The sequence below is a fragment of the Lepisma saccharinum genome, chromosome 30 (genome assembly GCF_977018435.1).
Source record: "Lepisma saccharinum chromosome 30, izLepSacc3.1, whole genome shotgun sequence".
Classification (NCBI taxonomy): Eukaryota; Metazoa; Arthropoda; class Insecta; order Zygentoma; family Lepismatidae; genus Lepisma; species Lepisma saccharinum.
The window spans coordinates 37,498,561-37,520,440 of NC_139258.1; the positions used below are offsets into that span (position 1 = coordinate 37,498,561).

General features: G+C 38.9%; 1 protein-coding gene across 3 annotated transcripts; it reads right to left on the bottom strand.

Annotated features, from left to right (window-relative positions):
- Positions 1 to 1,328: 1,328 nt before the first annotated feature.
- LOC145981879 (uncharacterized) lies at positions 1,329 to 21,261 on the bottom strand. Of its 3 annotated transcripts, none has more exons than XM_083115361.1 (3): positions 21,163 to 21,261; positions 3,238 to 3,470; positions 1,329 to 1,974 (listed from the first exon to the last, which is right to left on the bottom strand). In XM_083115361.1, the coding sequence occupies exons 2-3, from the start codon at positions 3,467 to 3,469 to the stop codon at positions 1,568 to 1,570; spliced, it is 639 nt and encodes a 212-aa protein (XP_082971487.1). In that variant the 5' UTR covers position 3,470; positions 21,163 to 21,261; the 3' UTR covers positions 1,329 to 1,567. The 3 variants fall into 3 exon arrangements, with proteins under 3 accessions (XP_082971487.1, XP_082971485.1, XP_082971486.1); XM_083115359.1 differs by lacking the exon at positions 21,163 to 21,261 and adding an exon at positions 5,147 to 5,311; XM_083115360.1 differs by lacking the exon at positions 21,163 to 21,261 and adding an exon at positions 5,094 to 5,311.
- Between the last annotated feature and the right edge of the window lie 619 nt (positions 21,262 to 21,880).

Genomic DNA, 21,880 nt, shown 5'->3' on the forward strand with positions numbered 1-21,880 from the left:
GAAGAAGCCTGTTCCAAAATTATGATTTTCATTACCACCATACAAAAAAGTATAATTTTTAGTTTTACAATTCCCTTCTCCTGGCAACGTAGCTTCCTGGACAGCTTCTACATTGTAAATGTACACAAACATTAATCCTTACAATAAGGTTTGGTATGTATGCTGTACCAACAGTTATTTCCACTAAATATGACATATGAATCCATCTTCTAACTAGCAAATAAAAATAATATTTAATGGGCCGAGGACATTTAGGAAAATATTCAAACCTCAGAGCCTCCATACACATCACTAAGGCATCACTTTGTTATATGCAAGGTTATTTTATGTGATTTTTCATGCTACGTTTCATCCTAGTTTCCCAGAACTTTATCAAGGCAAGATATCTACACATACAACACACAACCTTACATTACTAGTCACTCTACACTTCACATGAAAAATAAAATAAATACCACTTAAAATAACCGTATATTATTTTGCAGTTCTAAAAAGTGGTTATGCAAACCTTTAAGAAGAACATAAATTGGTTACATTAAGTGCAATCGTTAAGTGAGCAATGAAGTGCATAATGAAGTTATCCTCCGGATTTTAGTAACCAGTGAATGCAATGCAAAAAGTACATAAAAATTGGTAAGTTCAAGGAAATTACTGTCTAACAACATACCATAAAGTACAGCAAACAAGTTGCAACTACATCTATACGTAACCACATATGCTTCATGGGTTTAGAACCTGAAATGTTGATATTTCATTTGTTATTTTCTCTTGATGAAAGATGACTTTTATATTCATAATATAGTATTTAATTTGACTTTTAGTACTCCAAATTTTATCTTTGTCTCTGAAATAGTTTATAGGTACTTAGTGGTTTGACAATTGGCTCAAGCATCAAGTGGATGAGCATTCAAGAATACATACGTTGCATTGATTGGGCAATCCGTGGGTCATTTTTGTTTATTAAATTATCTATTTGAACCTTTATTTGCTTGGGGATACAATATTTGGAAGATATATCGTTGGCGTTCGATCACAGGTTGAGAACCTTTATGTCGCAAGACAGTCTGTTGCAAATTTGTTGTAAATGCATTTCAAGTTCACTTAGGGCAATCAGGACTGATTTACATTGAAAGTGGGATCCGAACCATTATGCATTATGCCTCCACCAGTACCACTTGATTGCAATGCAACATTTATACCATCTTAAGATACTACATAAATGTTGTAAGTTTCAAATCTTATGTTGCAATTGGTAGCAATCTATGTATAGATTTTTCCAAACACCAAAAGAGACTGACATTCTAATGATATATTCCTTTATTTTAAAACTAAATACATAATTCTAACATGCATGTTGCGTGTCAAGACAATATTTAAAAGTTTACTGAAATTTGTTCATTGCTACACATTATCTTGTATGAATAATTTCCATATAGATATGTTGTCACTAACACTTTTGCTTCTCAATCTGCATGAGTGATAGAGTTTATGACGACCAACTGCTTTATTTGCTTTTTATAATGTATAATTCTGCAATATACCGAATCACTAAAAATAAAAGAAACACTTACAAAGGACGACCCATCGCATCATGTGATCCAGGGCATATTTTTGGTTTATCTGTTCTGTCAAATCCTTCGAATATGTTTTGCAAAGGAAATTGGCTCAGACTGGTATGAATGTTGTTCCTTGGATTGAATACAATCTGGTCCTTGCTTGCTGTTCCTTCCCAGACATGACTGCGGCAGTCTTTCAACATGAAAGAGCCTTGGGGATAGTTGTTATCAAATTTTCCTCTCATGCATGAGCCATCTGGAAATTGGTACAATCCGACCCCATTGTATTCCATATTTTTTACAGCTCCCTTGTACATGGAACCATCAGGATACTTGATGAAGATGCACTGCTTAAAATCGCCTTTATCCCATACACCATGGTACACATGCCCATCAGCTGTTGTGTGTGTTCCTAATCCTGCAACAAATGCAATGACAATAAAGATAAAAAGAACGTATGCTAAAGATTAAAAGATAAATTGATGAAGAACATCCGTCAGCCCTAGGGAAATTTGACAAGAGCATAATATGTTGTTCAGAAGTCCTCATGGCGGTTATCTACTAGCCTATTGTCTTATTTCATTTTCCGTAAAAATTCAAGTGGCACACACTCTAATCTTCAACACTAAGAAACTGTAATAGATCAAATAGTTGATGATAGAAAATCGGTGCAGATTTGTGGTCACAAATCCTAGTCGACAAATTTTGACAGGTGTCATGACACTTAGCCTATTTGCGAAAAAGAGACACAGTTTTTCCTAACAAGAAATTCAAAGGTGTAAGCTACAGATTAAGTGTGGCATATTTGAAATATCTAATTGAACAATATTTTTATTTTACTGTAATATCTTTAAAAAAGGTTATCTTTAGCAAAACTTTCCATTGTATATAAAATTGATTCAATTCCTGACACTAAATGGGTAAATCTTCATGGAAGCTATAAATTCATCATTAGTCAGTTCATTTAAAAAAGCTATAAGCAATTAACTGTGGGTAACATTTCAAATCTGTTGCTTGTACAAAGGAATCTTACTTTCATGAAAATTACTCAAAAATAATTTACGATTGGATTTTTTGAACTATTATTCAATACAAAATTTAAAAGTAAATCATTGTCCAGTTTCCAAACCTTCAGGTTAAATGATTTTATAATGATGTATATTACTTCTTCTTTTTATCTATATTTCCTTGTTTTATTTATACTTATACGCCATGCCATTCAATCTTAAATATACTTGGACTTAGGGGGTTGCAGCCCCAGGCCTCCATGTATCAAATAAAGTATATCCACTCGGAAAAAGTAATTTGAAGAGAGCCACAAATAAATGGAAAAATGAGATATTTGAAACGAGGTATAAATATAACTAACTAACTGACATGAACCAAAAGTTATAACTGAAATTGTATGTAGGTATGGTGTTAGCTCCAGACCTTTGTTAATTAGGAAGGCAGTTGGTTACCAGTGACAGAAATATATTTTCTATTGATCTCTGCAAAATGTCATGAATGAGATAGAAGGCGAAAAAACAAGAAAGTGAACCAAGAAAGTTGTTCGCATTTTCTACTAATGATTCTGGAAACTGCTTTCCAGGCTGACATTTACTAACTGATTTAAAATATAATCGAAAACAATATACACCATCAAGAAGGATGTCAGCTGATGTTTGAGATTCTAACTCACCCTGACGCCATATCTGATTGTCAGACGTGGCACAGAATGATCCATCGTAAACATCCCCATTCGGAAAGCAAAATACATCAGTGCTGATGTGGATGTTGGGGTCATTCGACACTGGGGCCTTCGTGTGCTTGGTGTATATGTCGAGCGTAGTGTCGGTCCCTCGCCTGGCATTTTGCACCTTAACAGAGCTCCCTTGGGTTACCGACAAGTGATGACGATTCTCATTACTCATTCTGCAAAACAAATAAACAATACAATGAATAAAACTGACGATTGTGGCTGTGGTGAAGATGACAATGATGATAAACGATGATGATGAGTAAAATTTATAAGGTAGGTGTTCCCAAGGTGGCCCACTGTGCGATAATCATATTAGTATTTATCACAGCTTACAAATGGCACTACATTAATATACCCAGTCCATTTCAGGTGCACCATGCAGAAAACGAACTGTCTCAGGCTGCCAGCAGCTATTTTATTTAAGTTATTGTGGAACCCCTGGCGTCGTAGGGACTGTGCAGACCAGCCCTCTATGGAGGTCGGCTATTCGTCTTTACTGTATATAATGCACGTCAACAATCAGAATTTGACAGCAACAATTTTCTCTAATAAGGTGTAGAAACGTGAATAAACATATATAAATATGTTTCCTTGGGCACAAGCATAATTTTTTAATCCAACTATAAGCTGTGGACCATCTCTGGGACCCATGGGCCACCTTGGGAACAGATGTAACAGTTTTGTGTGTGTGTGTGTGTGTGTGTGTGTGTATATATATATATATATATATATATATATATATATACATATACATATATATATACATATATATATATATATATATATATATATATATATATATATATATATATATATATATATATATATATATATATATATATATATATACATATTTAAGTAACAGGCAATGTTACAAAATATCCATTCAGTGCACTTTGTAAATTAGTTATAGGAGTTATTTCTTTTAATTTCAGAAATTCATTTTGGCTCCGTGGTCACATCACCCACCCTCGTGCAACAATGTCGATTTCGAGCACATTTCAAATATTTTCGTCCAAAATGAAGTTTCTTCTAAGAAAGGGAGTTTCAAACTAGCACGGAAGGTAATTTTTAGAGTCCTACATGCTACGATACTTACATTTTATAACATTAAAATTCCTAACCTATGTAAAGTTAATACGGGTTTTCAGGGCTTCCATCATGGTCATGTCACAGGCGCATGACCCGCTATTCGTTCAGTGCCTGGCCTTGGGATAAAGAGGTAAGTGACCTTCTGAGGTTTAATTTTTGGTACCTTCCTAATGTTTCAGTGCGGAAAATGTGTTGGGCAGGTGGCTCCGGGCAGTTTCTAACTTGCCTTCCAAAGGGACTCTATAGAGAAAGGCGGGGCCGCGGTAGCGGTAGGGGGTGGTAGGTTAATTACCCCAGGGGCAGAGCCCGGAATCGGTGGGAAATTTTGACAGCAATTTTCACGACATTTGTTGGGGTACAGCCCTGAAAAACCGACTTTCACGTACATCGATCGGTACGGGTGCTACGAAACTAACATGGCCGCAAGTAGAATTCCACCTCGCAACTTCAAACGGCTACATCTCAACTTTAAACGGCTCTACAGTCGTAAATACTTCTTTCCGCGCTCCATCACCTACATTATAAGTACATTATAAGCAACAAGAAGTTTGTTAAATAAATATCCGAGTTTTCTTTGTGACAAAATATGACAGGATTTTAATTTCGACCTTACGTTACTTAATAGAAAACCAATAATGTCTGGTTTACTGCATGTTATGCACTAAATTTGACTGATTTCCTTATTCCGTTTCTTTACAACTTACCTGGAAATAATGTGTATTGAATTTGTGTTCACTTTGTACACATTAGCTGTTACCTTGATTTTTTATGCACCATAAGATGAAAATAATTAATAAACATTCGAAGGCACTTTCAATCCCATTTCGCACTGCATCACCACAACAAAATTCCCAAACAGGCCAAAGTTTAGCAAGTATGGAACACGGAATATTGCAGTCGAAGAAAGCCTTCAAAAATACCACTCTTTGGCAAACAAGCTTCTCTTTCAATTGACCGAAAGCAATTTTAGCCCATTTCACACTGTCTCTCCACAATACATTTCCAAAATAACCCACGTTTTCAGCATATTCTGCAACTAGAAAAATGCTCCCCTTTACTTGAATTATTATACTTTATTTGAATACTTTAAATAACTAACTACTAAATATCGATATGCAAAAGTTTAATATTGTGCCCACAACTACAATGTCCATTACTCCCAACTGGGATACTCTAGACAATTTATAAGAACAAAATATATATAAGAAAAAGCTGGATATTGTCCCCTAAGTATACAATGATCACTCCCCTCCCCATTGGAATCCTCTACAATTTACAACTAAATATCAAGTAATTTTTATGATTTTGTGCAAATATGACAGTCATTTATCAAAATAGTCTTAAGTGGTATTTTTATGGGCTTCAAAACTTTTTAATTCTTCTTCCTCCTAAGTTAAGCTCCAAGTTTGTTTCTGGATACGATAAGCAAAAGCTGGATACTGTCAAACTAACTGCAATGTTCTTCCCCCACCCAATTGGAATACTCTCTACAATTTACGATGTGCGAAAGCTTGATATTGACCTCCTCCCCAATTGGAATAAACTCGACCTTAACCTTATATGGGAAACATCAACTCTGCAATAATGTAGGGTGGTCCAAAAGTCGCAGTACAGCCTATTATTTCAGAAGTTGTAAGGAAAATGAAACATTTGAATACACCAATGTAAATTGGGTACGAGAGCCAACCTTTTAGGGCATAACACAACAACGGCCGCCATTTTGAAATCCGCCATTTTGAATTACCATCCATTTTTTTTAAATGGGAAGGGGGTCGGTCATGTGGGGTATCAAAACACATTAAAATTTTGCCAGGAATTCATTTCTGGAATCAGATTTCACGTAACTGTTACGGTGTAGGTGTTATTGGCATCCAAACGTCTGAAAACCTTATTGTGTTGCAGGTGACATATTTATTTGTCTCTTATTTATTTATGCCGGAGATTAAGGCTCATGCCTTTTCTTACACTCAACCACATACAAAAAGTTCATGATCTAAAGCATATTCATATTGATTCATATATAAACATTGAAAATAACGATCACACATATACACATGTCAAACCAACCGCGTTAATAATATGTAATTCAAAAAAATACATAAAACATATATATACATGTACACACACTTGTACATAGGTTTATATACATAAGAGGCTCCTGCAAATATTTATTAAACATGTATTAATTGCTTGACAAAAACAAAAAATCGAACCGGGAATAAGAGTATAGCTATAGCATCACTCCATAAAACTTTCTCTTAATCTTCTTTGGAAGATACCTATGGAATTTGATTTTCTCATTTCATGTGGAAGTGCATTCCAGTCCCTAACCACTGATACAGTAAAAGAGTTACTAAAAAATTCAGTTTTGTGAGTTTTAATTGTTAGAAGATTAGAACTATGTGATCTTGTGTATAAATCTGGGTTTCCTAACGGAAGCAATCTGTCGGTGAGATACAAAGGACTTCTTGTATAAAGTAACTTATGTAGCAACACTAGTTTTCTGTACCTCCGTCTTTCTTCCATTTTAATCCAGCCTAATTTATTATAATATTCAGTTAAGTGGTCATACTTCTTAAGGTTAAAGAAATATATATATTATGCATGAGTTCTGAATTTTTTGAATTCTCATTGCCAGCATTTCATTACAATCAACATATACACTATCGCAGTAGTCAAGATGTGAGAGGACCAAAGCTTGTACAAGTTGCTCTTTAATAACTGGCGGAAGAATTTCTTCTTTTTTCTATAATAGATGTAAGGAGGCATAGGCTTTCTTACATATATAATTAATGTGTTCACCTTGACGAAGCAAGATCGAATTGAGGTGATCCTGATGTCTGGGGAATGAAGCAGTCGAGTCGTTGCAGCAGATTTCAACAGGCGCCATCCAGAGAGACCACCGATTTCGCATAAGACTGTTGCATGTCTCCTATCCAAATTCAAGGAAACTGGAAATGTGTCTGACAGGCGACGTAGTGGTCGTCCCAAATCTTCCACTGAGAAGAAACCTCGACGATGGTCAACATCAGAACAACCCTACATTCCCACAGAGTATCCTATTCAGTGACGAGGCAATGTTTTATGTCAGTGGCGAATTGAACGGGCAGAATCATCGACATAGGTGTGATGAAAATCCCCACTGGATTGACCCATCCAATGTTGTTGGAGATGTTAAAATCATGGTGTGGTGTGGGATATGGAGCACCCATTGGACCAATCTTCATCGATGAAACCCTTAATTCCGAGCGGTACTTGGACATGCTAAGAGACACTGTCTTTCCTTCCCTTTTAAATGAAGATGGTGCATTCCCTTCGTTTTTCCAACAAGATGGTACTCCGCCACACTATGGGCTAATTGTTCGTCAGTGGCTCGATGTCCAGTTGCCTGGGCAATGGATTGGTCGGTGTGGCCCAGTGGAATGGCCTCCAAGATCACTCGACCTCACAACTATGGACTTTTATTTGTGGGGGCATTTGAAGCAACTAGTTTATGCAGAGAAAATTCGTGATGTTCACCATCTGCAACAAAGAATTACGCTGTACTGCAGTGAAATCGCACCAGAAGTACTTCTGCGAGTGTCTGCTGACCGGATTACGCGACTGGAGTTATGCATTCAACAAGACGGTCGGCATATTGAACACATCATTTAGCCCTCCAGTGTCAAATTTGAATGCGAATAACGCCTACACCGTAACAGTTATGTGAAATCTGATTCCAGAAATGAATTCATGGCTAAATTTTAATGTGGTTTGATATACCACATGACCCCATTCCTATTTCAAAAAAATGGACGGCAATTCAAAATGGCGGATTTCAAAATGGCGGCCATTGTTGTGTTATGCCCCTAAAAGTGGGCCCTCATACCCAATTTACATTGGTGTATTCAAATATTTCATTTTCCTTACAACTTCTGAAATAATAGCTGTACTGCGACTTTTGGACAACCCTGTATTAAAATTTATCAATTGCAGATACAATGGAAGTAGTCTACGCTTTATCATGTTTGGAGCTTAACAATGTTCAAATATTCAACAATGCTCGACAGTAGCTATGGAACAACACTGAATTCACTGCTCACCAAGATAGACAAAGGATAATACGTGAGTTTTCTTTATTGTTCATAAGAATTTAAATTTTTGTGCTTATTATCTGCATGCAAAACCCAGATATTTAACAAATCTAGGATTTCGAAACAAAGAACTAGTGAATTTAATACTGTCTTATAAATACATATCACGATTCGTGATAGAAAATTTTCTGATCATTTCAAACCTATTGAAACTCCACTATAACTAAAAATATAGATATTAGTCTGATTGCATAATTTTTCTAATTATTTATCTCAAAATTCTAATTTGCTACTTGTTGCTTGCTATCAGGTTCTTGCATGCACAGAATTAAGTTTTCTTGTACTAAAAATTGTTTTTACCTGTGTAATAACTTTCAGTGTTCACTAAAGCTAATCTTCCTTTTTTAAAAAATCCTGAAATGTGTCTATTGTTTCTTATCGTGTTCGAACAAGTAAGTTTTGATTCGATGTTTTAAGTCCACTTTATGCACATATAGGCTAATTAGGATGGGACCTACAGTTCAAAGTGAGATTCGAACTAATGTGCAATGTGCCTTCGCCAGGTATCGAACCCGTGACCCTTTGTTTACAAGGTGACGACGATACCACCACGCCATTGGAGAGGACTCGAACAAATGAGGAACAATAACAGACGTTTAATTAAGAGATCAAATTTAATGTGTTATGATTGAATAGCTCTATCTCAACCAGGAAAAGTAGATCTCATATTATTTAGAAGTGATGTGTCCAGGGATTCTATAAATGAGAACCTGACTGTAGAAGGGGGGAGGGTATTATTTGTTTCAGGCAGTCAGTGACGCATCTCACCATTTTCCCATGCAACCGAAATTGAGGACTAAGAGTGGTAAACGTTGTAAGTGTCAAAAGCGAAAATGTTTGGAAATCGCATCGTTCCGCACATCAACCCGTAAGATCGTGCACACTAGTGACCTCTTTACACGCCCTTTGAACTACTTAGAGGGCTACCAGCCACATTTCACGTTTACCACATTATAAAGCGTGGCACATTTCACAGTTTAACATGGAAAACGGTGTTTGAATTATTGTGGCACTTACAGCGTTTACCAATTACTTTAGTACGTAAGGTTATAAGTACATATAAATCACTTCCAGTGGCATATTCTGAAAATTTGACCTTGTTTACTGTAACAATATATACAGTGTGTCCCGAAATAGTGTTTACACTCTTTCAACGTCAATAACAGGAACACTAATAACAACAGGCCTCCCTGATGGTAGCATCGTCACCTTGTAATCAAGGGGTCCCGGGTTCGATACCCGGTGGAGGCATATAGTGGTTCTGATCCCACTTTAAACTGTAGATCCAGTCCCGATTAGCCATACCGTGCATAAGGTGGACTTAAAAAACAAACTCAATCAATGAAAAAAAAAAAAGCTATTAACAACAGCAAGCACCAACTTTTTTAGGTTTCACATACCTTAAAGTTATAGATGTTCAAAATGTTTGCTTGTTTGTTTAGTTGGTGTTTTAAGTCCACTTTATGCACAGTAAGGCTAATCGGGACTGGACAGATAGTTTATAGTGGGATCCGAACCACTATGTGCCTCCACCGGGTGTCGAACATGGGAGATGTTCAAAATAACCACCATTGGCAATAATACATTATGTGCAATCTGAAGAGACAGATAAAGAGCAGATGTGGTTTCTGCGGGATGGGAAGCATAGGTTGTCTCAATTGCATGCCCCACGTCACTCAGTGTCTCTGGCTTTGTGGCGTACACAGCATCCATCTCAGTTCCCCACAGGTTGTAACTTAACGGTGTTAAATCAGGAGATCTGGATGGATATTCGACTCTTCTTACGTTTCTCGAAATAAAAATTTCTCACCTCTGCCATTTTGTGTACACTAATGACTACCGATTGGCAGGCTGTGACGGGACTAAAAACAAAGGAAGATGTTCTCACACATGCTCAACATAGACATTGGAACCTCAAATGCAAAATGTTTAGTCAAGTCATCTTTAATAGTTTCTCTGTTATTAAGGTTCAAAGAGTGTAAATATTTTTGGGACACTCTGTATAATATGTTATAATAGTAATAAAGCACCAATGCAGACATGCAAGTGATACAAAAACAAAAGTTCGACATCTCCAAATCTACTGGCAGTTTTTATATTCTTCATAAATATCCCTTTTTAACCTAAAATTGGACCTGGATTTCCCTTAACCAAGGAAAATTATCCTTCACCTAGCAACACTGCCTCTGCCAAGCACGGCACAGAAATACAAAGAACGAATAATTTTCTTCCGAAATCAGGTCGTCGAGTGGTGCATTATATAACGATCATTGGAGTACGTAAAGCAGTCCTTAAGTTAAATCATTTTACTTAAATTCTGGTTTCAAAACATGCATAATATATAATAAGCAATTTTTCATATATTGAAGCTAAATATATATAAAATACATAAGAAAAGTTGGTTTGTCGGCTGTAATACAGACCTTGGTCGGGCACGATTGTCAGTGTAGTGTGTGAGCTGTTAGAGAGTGGTTATGTTTTCTTGCTGGGCCAAAAATCCTGCCCAAACTGAGCCACTTTTGGGAGGAGTAGGTTGTAAAACTTTTCCAAGTGTTTGTGTTTTCTCGCTTAGCCAAAAATGCTACCAAAACTGAGTTGCTTTTGGGAGGGTTATGCTGTAGCCCTTTATGATGCAAAGTTCAGTGTGTCAATGATCAGGAAGCAGTGTAAGAGCAAGGGCTGTGACGTTAGTTTGATTTTAATCAAGAATGTGATCGGCAAGTATAAGGATTCCACGGCCGTGAGAACACGACCGTGCACACAAGCCACCACCAGTATGCAGGCAAAACTTCGCAGAATGGCCATGCAAGAGAATCGCCCGACCCAAAGACAGATGGCGAATGTGTTTTTGGGAACTGATAACCACACCTTGTGCCAACAACTGAATCTTTAAAAGGTGTTCAAGGCTAGCGGTCATCACCTTACAAATGCCCACTGATGGGAATGCAAGACATCACACACCCTCGCATTCTTCCAGGATATGAAGGGGCTACTGGAATACAGGCCATATCTTTCAACGATATACCTGTGAAGTCTTCAGACGCAAGTCCAATGGACTTTTGTGGATTTGGACTTCTTAAAAAGGGTTTGGGCAAAAGACGTGTCTCAACGGTGAATGGACTCTGGAAAGCTGTGCAAGAGGAATGGAACAAGATCCCCCTCGTAGTTCTCCAACGGAGCCTTCTGCAATGGAAACTACGTTGCCGGGCCATTGTTCGGAACCAGGGGAGACACATCCAGCATTGTCGCACCTGGCACCACAGATCTTCGTAACTATTTGGAAAATACAATTTGGTCACATATACGCTGAACAGCCTCTGTAGCACCAGCATGGAGAGTACTGATCACTAAATATAAATGCATTATCGACATGGACTACGGAAGCGACTTCACCAGCTTTATGTCTGAGGCATAATGGTGGTCAAACTTATGAATTATTAGCCGCGTTTATTTTCTAATTTGAGGTCTACACGTAAACCTGGATATTCACAGACAATTCTTGCCTGAGATGGAGGAATACCCATGGTTCGGATACCAATTAAAACTGTAGGACTGTTTCCGAAAAGCATATGTGCGTAGAAATGGACATATCTGGCCGCATTTTTAGGCCGCGTAGCTTCCACTCCCTGAATCCACGAGCTCTCTAATTCCCAGTCCAAACTGGGAGAGGGAGAAGTGCTGGTCGAGTAACCTACCCTTCTTGTTTACGCGGGGCCTTGGTTGAAGCTCCACCCTCCCCTCCTCCGTTGGGCAAGGGTTTACGTACAAACACATGACTAATCCAATGGGGGTGTGATAGTAGACCAAAGGTTGGGCGCCGGCTGTTCAGAATTAGTGAGCTCTTCAATACTGCCCTTCGCAAAACTTCTACCTTTTCACTGAGTATTGCTCTTATTATGCAGGGAACTACTTCCATTTCCATTGGCAATTTACGTCTGCTTTAAAGTTTCAACTCTCGCTGCGAGGATGCTGCATAATAAGAGTTCTTTTTTTTCTTTCATTACTTGTTCCTCGTCATTGAAATTTCATTTTCTTTCTCGTTTGTTTTTATGCACAAACATACTAATCGGAAACAGACCAACAATTTGAAGTGAGATCCGAAACCATTATGCCTAGAAATAGAACAACGGGACACTTGATTGCAATATTAAATCACTACACCATTTTGGAGAAGAAAATTACATGTGATGCTGATTTGTGGAGATATTGAAGTAACTCAAAAGTCACTGTTTTCGAGTCACCTGAAGAAAATGGAAAGTGGGGAGAGAGCACTTGTGAAACTGAAGCTAGACATTTGGATTTTCAGTCTCTCTTCCAGTGAGATTATGTTTGGTACAAGCAACTCTGTCTCATCTTGTTTTCAGTCATGTAGCAACGGTAAGTATGCACTTTTGTTTGTAGTTTATCATTAATTATGTCGCATTCTGACTTGCAACGGTGTTCAGGATAGTATCAGTATTGCCAGCAGTGTCACTAGTTTGGGGTGTGATGTCGCTATGTTTATCTCCAATGGATTATTTTCGCTTTATAACTGCTTTCTCCAGTTTTTGACACATCATGCTTTTTGCAAATAATTTGTTATTATGTACTTACGAGGGATGCTCCTTATCGATTTACACTTTCAAAATTCCCAATAGCCAAGGCTCGCCATTTGGCTTCTTTTAAAGGTCGCTGATAAGTAGTACATAGGTCTGCCACCAGGTGTCATAACAGGACAAGGGGTGTAATACCTATGAACCACAGCGCATTTCACCAACAGCTGTGAGTACATGCACGGACAGCATGGAGATCGATCAACGGGACAACACTGTACGACGTGCTTTCTGTGGAAGGTGGGTGTAACCACAGCAGAGATTCACAGGCAATAGGTGTGAAGATCATGCACTGTCATGAAAAACTGTGTAGGTGACGAGACTTGGCTCCTTTACCATGAACCGGAGACCAAAGCCCAAACCATGCAATGGAAGCATTAAGGGAGCCTCCACCAAAGAAGTTATGGACAGCACCCTCCACAGGCAAACACATGGCTATGGCGTTTTGAGATTGACTGGCTGGAACCAGGAACCACCGTGAACAGCACAGCATATGTGACCACCCTCAGCACTTGTGTCACTCAATTCAAAGAAAAGAGGCCAGGGTAATGGGCGTAAGATGTGCTTCTGCAGGATGACAATGCACCTCATGTGAGTCTGGAGTTGATCGCTGCTATGGGGTTCCAGGTGTTACCAAACCCACCGCATTCTCCTGACTTGGCCCCTGCTGATTACCACCTGTTCGGTGCTTTGAAGAAACATATGCAAGAACCTAATTTCGCAGATGTCGAGGACCTGTAAGCAGCTGTCTGGAAGTGGGTGCCACTCACTCCAACAAAGTGGTTGCAGGAGGCCTGGAGAAGTTGTCACACTGCTGGAGCAAGTGTATAGAGCTCAAGGGGGACTACATTGAGAAGGTGGACATATCTACCAAGGCGTAACTATTCTGTGTGAGTGCAAAAAAAATAGTGTAAATCAATATGGAACGCCCCTCGTACATATGTGATTTTTAATGTTCCTCTTTGTGATGTCATTGACAAATGTTTTATTGACTTCTCGAAAATGATTCGTCGTTGTGACAAAATATAAACTTACAGGTGATATACGAGCTGATAAACAAGCGAATTGTAAGTAGTAGAAAGTATTTATTTTCTGTTTCAGTGTTTGTAATAGCTATATTTGTTCTGTGCTGTCACCTTCTGCACTGATTGAATAGCCTCACACTGTCTGCCATTGAGAAATGAAGATACGACTGAGCAACAAACCCCAAATGAAAATGGTATGAACACTTAGGTGAACATAAAATTAAATTACATAGAAATTCAAAAATTTATCTTCTGCATTTTCTGTTGTATGGATCATGTTTTGAGAAATTCATATTCTAATATACGATTAGTTCATTGAATTTTGCCATAGTATTTACTTCATGTACATTTAAAATAGCCTACTAATTTGTTGCCAGTGTGAAATGGAAATGCAAAACATTTAATCCAAAATTGTCCTTTCAATCTATTACCTATGGTCCTTTCTCTGTTTAAGGTTCCACAAAGGCTGCCAACATGTCTGATCTAGTTCAGATGTAGTCCTCAATGAAAATTCACGTGGATCAAAAGTTCAACAAATCCATTATGCACAAGTAACTGACATAAAGCCAATCATAAAATGGAGGGGATCCAATCTCCAATCAAACACAAATGAGGAAACAATTGAAAGTGAATAAACGTACTCAGGGAGGATTATGCTATACCTTGGTTAAAGGCCAGCCAGGAAAACATGAAACTTGTTTTCATATTCAGAATTGTGCACAGAAGAAATTTTATGGCTGGAAAAGCATGAATAACCAGATGAAAGTCAACTTGAGAGTGAATCAAGAAATCGATAAACGTAGTTGTGTGTTGATGGACGTGAAAGTTATGAAAGTTGGGAAAGACTCTCCACGATCCATTCTAGAAAACATTCTACTCCTACTCTGAAACAGAGTTCAGTTATGAAGAAAAGAAAGACCACAGAAGCATAGTTGAAGACAGAGAATGATTACAAATATGGAATTCCCAAGAAAAAGAAGGATGATTGGATTTTCCCCATATTATCCCAAAGCTTTGTTTAGGAAAACAAATCTTCACATTTTATTACCGTGTGTTCCTCTTTATCTTATAAAAAAATTAATTCTAGCCCACTTACATTTCTTTTTATAAAATGTACAAATTGTAACCTATCCTAGGCTTAAGGGTATCTTTATAAGAGGTTTTTTTAGTTGCATTGCGTAAGTGGATGCATGTAACAGGTTTTTACAAAAAGTCTCAAAAAGAATGTCAAAACTATGTTTGAACAATTTAACATTAATTAGTTTCTCGAATGTTTATATTCAGCTGCAGGTGAAAATGTTGGAGGAGGCTAGAATTGTAAAAGTGGATTTCACATATCTGATTTCTAGGTAGGCACGGGATAAACTATAAAATATTTTGCAATAACCTTTTTTGAAATTGTTCAGACAAAAATGGTATTCAGAGGTTTGTATTTACCACTTTGTTATCTTTTCCTAGTTCCTTACTACTTTCATTTGAATTTATTTTATTTCCTCAGTAACAACGGCTGCTTTGCATACCTTGCACCTAACACAACAATCTACGTGAAAGTATTTGGGTGTGATAAAGTCTGGTTAGAACAACGCACTCCTTTTTCTTCGTTTGCTTCACACTCTTGTATACAAGCTCTTTAATCTAAGGCTAAACTAGGGGTTAAGTTCCACATACACATGTACTTTTCAGTTTGGAATCTCTTTTTGGCCATTCCGTCCAATCAGGTTTTTTTTGTGGCATGCCACGTTATTGTATGTTTACTAGCTGTATCTCTAAATCCCATGAAGGTTAACCTTGTGTTGTTCTTTAGTTGTGTACAATAATTTATTTTATGTCTGTCGAAGAACTTTCTTGTATGTTAGGTTAGGCAGATCCTTTGTGCATTTGAAAAAGAGAATCTTGTTGTATTCGGATGCTATTGACATTTATATCGAATCTATATATGCAGTCGATATATTAAGTCGATTGCAGTTGGTTCTCCGGCACAAGGCTGTAAGGTACAACGGCCTTGCGTCCCTCTTCCAACTGAAAAAAAGAGGCCCTCACAGATGGTAGAGACTTTGACGCAGTTGTGAGGCTTTAAACTAACATCTACCTGTACCAAGTAACTTTAATATCTGCAGGTGAAGCCCCCTTTTCTGTCTTGAAAGCCTACCTCTATGGAACGTTTGGATTCAAGGACAATCTTATGAAAGGGGATGATCATTCGCAAACTTTTTCTGGTAGCGGCGTCTGGTTGTGTCTCAGAAGAATTTCGTTCGTCATTGTTTACCCTAAGCTTTACATTGGAAAACGTTGGGATGGCTATTCAAACATTATTTTCACCGAAGGTAAGAGTTATTCTTGTAAATGGATAATAACAATGTGTTTAGTAAACCTTTAAAATTATGTACAAGGGGTAGGAACCAGAGAAACTCCCCAAGTTATCCAGAAAAAATGTATTAAGTGGGTACGCATGATATTATTTTACCACTGACATATTTTACAGTCCGATCTAGGCACGGATACTTAAAATTACATTACACACACGACACATTTGGGGATCCACCCCTTGCAGCAAGTGACTATGGGTATCTAACCCATTGGCTGTGTCCAATACGTGGTCAAGTGAGAAGAACTTCTCGACGAGAGGGACGGGACGAGGAACATCATGCAGTTATGGTAGGCTTCATAACGTGAGGCTTGTTCCCCGTTACCTCATCCCACTCTTCCTGCCAAGTGTTAAGAAGCCAAAAATTAAATACAATCTGCAAGTCCCCAGCTGACAGAAGGTGGACGGGAGCGTCGCCATCTGCATGAGCAGACTTAGGAGCAGCATCGACTGCTTCGTTCCCCTGTATGTCCACGTGACTAGGAACCCAACAGAAGCTGACATCAGCCCTGGCAGATAAGGGCACGAGCTGTCGAAGGATGCGCTGCAGTACAGGATGCGGGGAATTCGGCGATTCGAGACTCTGAAGCAGTGCCGGATCTACAAATCTTGCCCCCCCCCAAAAAAAAGCGTGTCCACAATGAGACTCCAACATTTTGAAAGTCTATAACTTTTTCATTTCAGATTGTACAGCTGTGATTCCGGAAGCAGCAGAGGCAGAAACTAAAAAAGTTTATGTGGTAACGTTTTAGTGTGCGCAATAGCCGTAGTGGCGCTGCAGCAATCGATTGTTTGAAAATGGGGATTCCAAACGAGCGTGCACAGGTTGTGTGGTGGTATGCCGAAACAAAATCAGTTATTCAAGTGCAACGAAACTTTCGTCGTGTGTACAATAATGATCCTCCAACATTCAAGGCTATAAAGAAGTGGTGTGATCAGTTTTTGGCGACCGGCAATGTTTTGAAAGGACACGGTGGTGGTAAACCCAGAATCCAGGAACAGGTTGTAGAAAATGTGCGAAGGTCATTCGAAAGGAGTCCACAGAATTTCAGTCAGACAAGCAGCGAGAGAACTTGGTATGAAACGGTCGACAGTTCACACAGTTCTTCACTGCCTGTCTTACTGACTTCTGTGGACTCCTTTCGAATGAAGCTGTGGACGCTCGTTTTCAATCTCCATATTTAAACAATCGATTGTTGCAGCGCCACTACGGCTATTGCGCGCACTAAAACGTTACCACATAAACGTTTTGAGCTTCTGCTTCTGCTTCTTCCGGAATCACAGTTGTACAATCTGAAATGAAAAAGTTATAGACTTTCAAAATGTTGGAGTCTCATTGTGGACACGCTATTACCAAAGGCCCCTTCTACCTACCTTCACACATTATATATATTACACATATATAATATCTGTGTGTGTAATTCTTGATCTCATGTTGACAAACTCACATACGAGGGCCTACAGGGTGATTATAAAGTCCGTTAACGCGCCCTATAAAAAGTAAAGGAGTTAGGCTGGGTACAATCAGTGGCGGCTGCCAACGACATCAAGAAATTGAAAAATTTTCGCTAGCATATGTCATAGAAATCTAATGAAAGAGGTAATTTTAATGGAACTTTCTTGACTAAAATTGCATACAAAAGTTCAGAATTCCTAAGATTGGTTTATTTTACTTAGCATTTGTACTACTTTTGGCTAATCGTGAAGATAAGGATGAGTGAACACTCACAAAGAACACCGATGGCCCAGGCCAAGATTCGAACCCGTGAACCCTGGCGTTCTAGCATGCTGTGCACGGAGGTCGGTCAGAGTTTCTAGGAAATAAATACGACTATTAAAATTTCGACGCCTGTTATCTTTACCACTTTCTTGTTTTAAAAAAAGAAAATAGAATTGATGTTTAAATCTGGCGTGGGACGGCCAAATTGTTTCTTTTAATTTAATATCGTATAGTACCTTGGAAAACTGTGTATGTAATAATGCTCTAATCTGACTCATCTTCACTGACTACCCTTCCTTTCACACACCATCGGACACTTTCACTTTACTAAAAAGAAAAACATTGAACAATTAGAGACACCGAGTCGAACATGGTATTCTCGCCTTTCTTTGTTTATAATTTGCAACCCCAGCACGGCAGAGGGTACATCAACAATCGGTGTTACTAACAACTGAAATATGATTATCTGCTAAATGAACTGTGAATCTACATTTTTTTAAAATTCAATGCAAGAAATTGAATTAGCTATATCTCCAAGTGAAATTCTTATACTGATAGATTTTCCGTGCGATTTTTTACAAATATTAAAGTAAAAATCCCCTGGTGATGCGAATTCCCTTTGATATTTAGACAATTATTTTGTACAGAAAATGTCTTCAATATTGTCAACGTCAGTTGCAACGCGTGTCTGTGTACGTGAGAGCAAGGAATATGTCTTTTCTTAAGGAAGAAATCGATAACAAAAAAATCTGGATGGTTCTTTAGACGCATCTATCTAAATGGTTATATAAATTTGGGGAAGATATTACGTTCGTTCTTGCCAAGTAGGCAGGAAAGTATCTTTCTCGCGAATTACTTCTCCAAGGAGTATTACAAATCGGTCAGGATTAGTCACTTCTCTATGAAGTTTGAAACTACAGGGTGGCTCATAAAGTCACTTAACACCCCCAGTACAAGGCCACTGCAGCGCGCAACATGGAAATGGTGATGAGCAATCGTTATCAGGCCAAGGGGGAACCACATTGACGCCACCCGCATGGTCAGCGGTTATGTTGATGACCGCCATCTTGAATTCAACTTCAGAATTTTAAATGGGAAGGGGGTGATTTGATATATCAAATCAGGCTAGAATTTCACGAGAAATGCAATGGTGAAGGTTTTTTCGACGTATCATTAACAAGTAAAAAGTTATGACTGAATTATTGTACCACTGTGAAGGACTTTTCGTTTAATGGAAGCGTCACACTGTAATTGTTCGAGACAACCATTCATAATGCGCAGCTCTTCATGGATGTATCCGATTAAAATATTGTGGAATGGCATGCGAACTTCTCTCCCTAGACGTCACTTTGATCTCGATACGTTACCGATGCGCTAAACAAATTTTAAGGCAGTGGCCTTGTACCGAGGGTGTTAAGTCACTTTTTGAGCCACCCTGTATATCAACACAATGCAAAAGCTCTCGCGTCGTGCCAGCCGAAAGTGGGCACGGTTGGTTGTCTTATGGCTACCATTTCCTTGCTCGTTCCCGGGGAGACTTTTTCATGACTCCACGCATGCATCTGCGCACAGGCCAGACTATGCTGGCCCAGAGCAAGTGAGAGAACAGCTGGGGATGCGGCGCAGGAATTGAGGCGGCCGTAAGCTCGAACGCTTACGAGATTCGAATCTCCTCGTTCGTAAATGTATTAATTTAACTATATTTTGGCGAAGCATGTGCTTTTTTTTCTGAGGGTAGAGCCATGGCACGGCGGCTCTCCCCTTAGAGCCGCCGCTGGGTACAATTGATAGAAACAGGTTAGGAACACGAAAGGACAAGGACAACCAAATCTGCACTCACTGTGCTTGCGAGGGGCATACCAGAAATAAGTGTCCCAGGATCAAAGAACCAAAGAAGTGAATACCCTGCCTCGGAAGGAAAAAAGAATGTGACGGCAAAGACTGCCCCACATATAACATCCATTTACAAAGACTAATTGAAAGAACCAATTATGGACTATAAGACAAACTCCAAACAGTCACCCAGGGCCAAGAACAGGAAAGCACCCAACCGCGTTCGCCGCGATGCAGCAAGGGCGGCAGCATACAGAGAAAAAATATAAGAGAATGGAAACTAATCTTAGCTACTAAAGAAGAGAAACCGATTGACGATCTAATTAATAAACTGCTAAAATCGACAATACTTAACTCAGAACATTGCAATACTCACTGCAATAACAATCCATTATCAAATTTTTACCTAACCAACAATCAATCCACCCCTCCAGCGAGACTACCTTAACAAATAATTAGTCCAAACATTCCCGGGCTGAGCGTTTTCACCGCCTTTCCCTGCATTTTCCCCACACATAACCCCCATAAGGCTCCCCGAAGTCATTCTACTCGGAAATGCCACACAGTTATTCCCCACTTTCCTCATCCACTACGCCATCACCAGTCCATGAACCTAATACAAACAATCTTTTAATTCTGCCTATGACCCCACCCGATTCCCCACCGGAATCACCCGAGAGACCTCACACTATCTACATTCTCCTAAACTCAAAAGGACTACTACCTCCCCCTCCTAGCCAACAAACATCCTTGTGCAACTGCACCTGGAGCCCATCCCCTCAGAACTTCCGCGAACAAACCTTGTAATTACAACCTCTGCTGCAGAAAAGAACATCAACCCCAACGCTCCTGAGTTCCAACCTTCCAGTAAATACCCTAACTTTTGCAAAGCGACACTCCTAAACCCACCTAAACCGGCATTAACTTTCAATAACACAAACCCAGATACAATATATAAAGATTTCGAAACGTCTTTGCGCCTCAGTCGGCTGGAACAGAACCGCACTGAGACTAATAATCAGATATAAACATAACAACGGCAGAAACATTACTTTTCCATACCCGGAGGCTATAGAGAAAATAACTCTAGCGTCGAATAACATACCAATTACGGAGAACGAACTCTTTGCATTCCTCGAGAAAGTTTTATCACGTAGGGAAGTACCCTTCTATCTGGAAGACATTTATGCTGACTTCGCAAGGGCCTACGGAAGAGTCGCGTTTATTTACCATAAAGAATGGCCACAATGTTACCAGATCGTCACGCATCGTTGAACAGCCAGATAAGAGTCTTACAGACCAACCTCAATGGTGCAAAACTAGCTACGCAGGAAATATTCGAATTCGCAAATATAAATGAAATTGATATACTGTCCATACAAGAACCGTATACTATTAATAGTAAAATACCATACGTACCGTCAGAAATAAAAGTATTACATGACAGCGAGAAACCACAAGCTGCCATAATTTTAATGAACAAGAACATCATTCCAACCAAAATCGCTCAATTTTCGAACTCGCACATTAATTGTGTACAACTCTCCCTAGAGAACTTTACGTTCATCCTTATAAATATTTACTGTCAATTCAGCACTAACCTTGATTTTTTTCTTGACAAGATTGGGGAAGCATGCGATGCCCACAACAACCACAAATTACTGATAACTGCGGATGCGAACTCTTCCTTCCCTTGGTGGCACAGCGACACAACGGATCCTAACGGAGAGTTGATGGAAGATTTCATTGCGAGCCACAACCTCTTTGTCGAAAATGCTCCTGGAAATCCGCCAACGTACAGGGGAAGAGCGGGGGCCTCCAGC

Excerpts from the sequence above, each read along its gene's own strand:
- LOC145981879 (XM_083115359.1), bottom strand. The coding sequence starts at position 5,190 with ATGTTTATTAATTATTTTCATCTTATGGTGCATAAAAAATCAAG. Across the intron at positions 3,471-5,146 it reads ATGGTGCATAAAAAATCAAG|AATGAGTAATGAGAATCGTC; the intron begins GTAACAGCTAAT and ends TTTGTTTTGCAG. Across the intron at positions 1,975-3,237 it reads CAATCAGATATGGCGTCAGG|GATTAGGAACACACACAACA; the intron begins GTGAGTTAGAAT and ends CATTTGTTGCAG.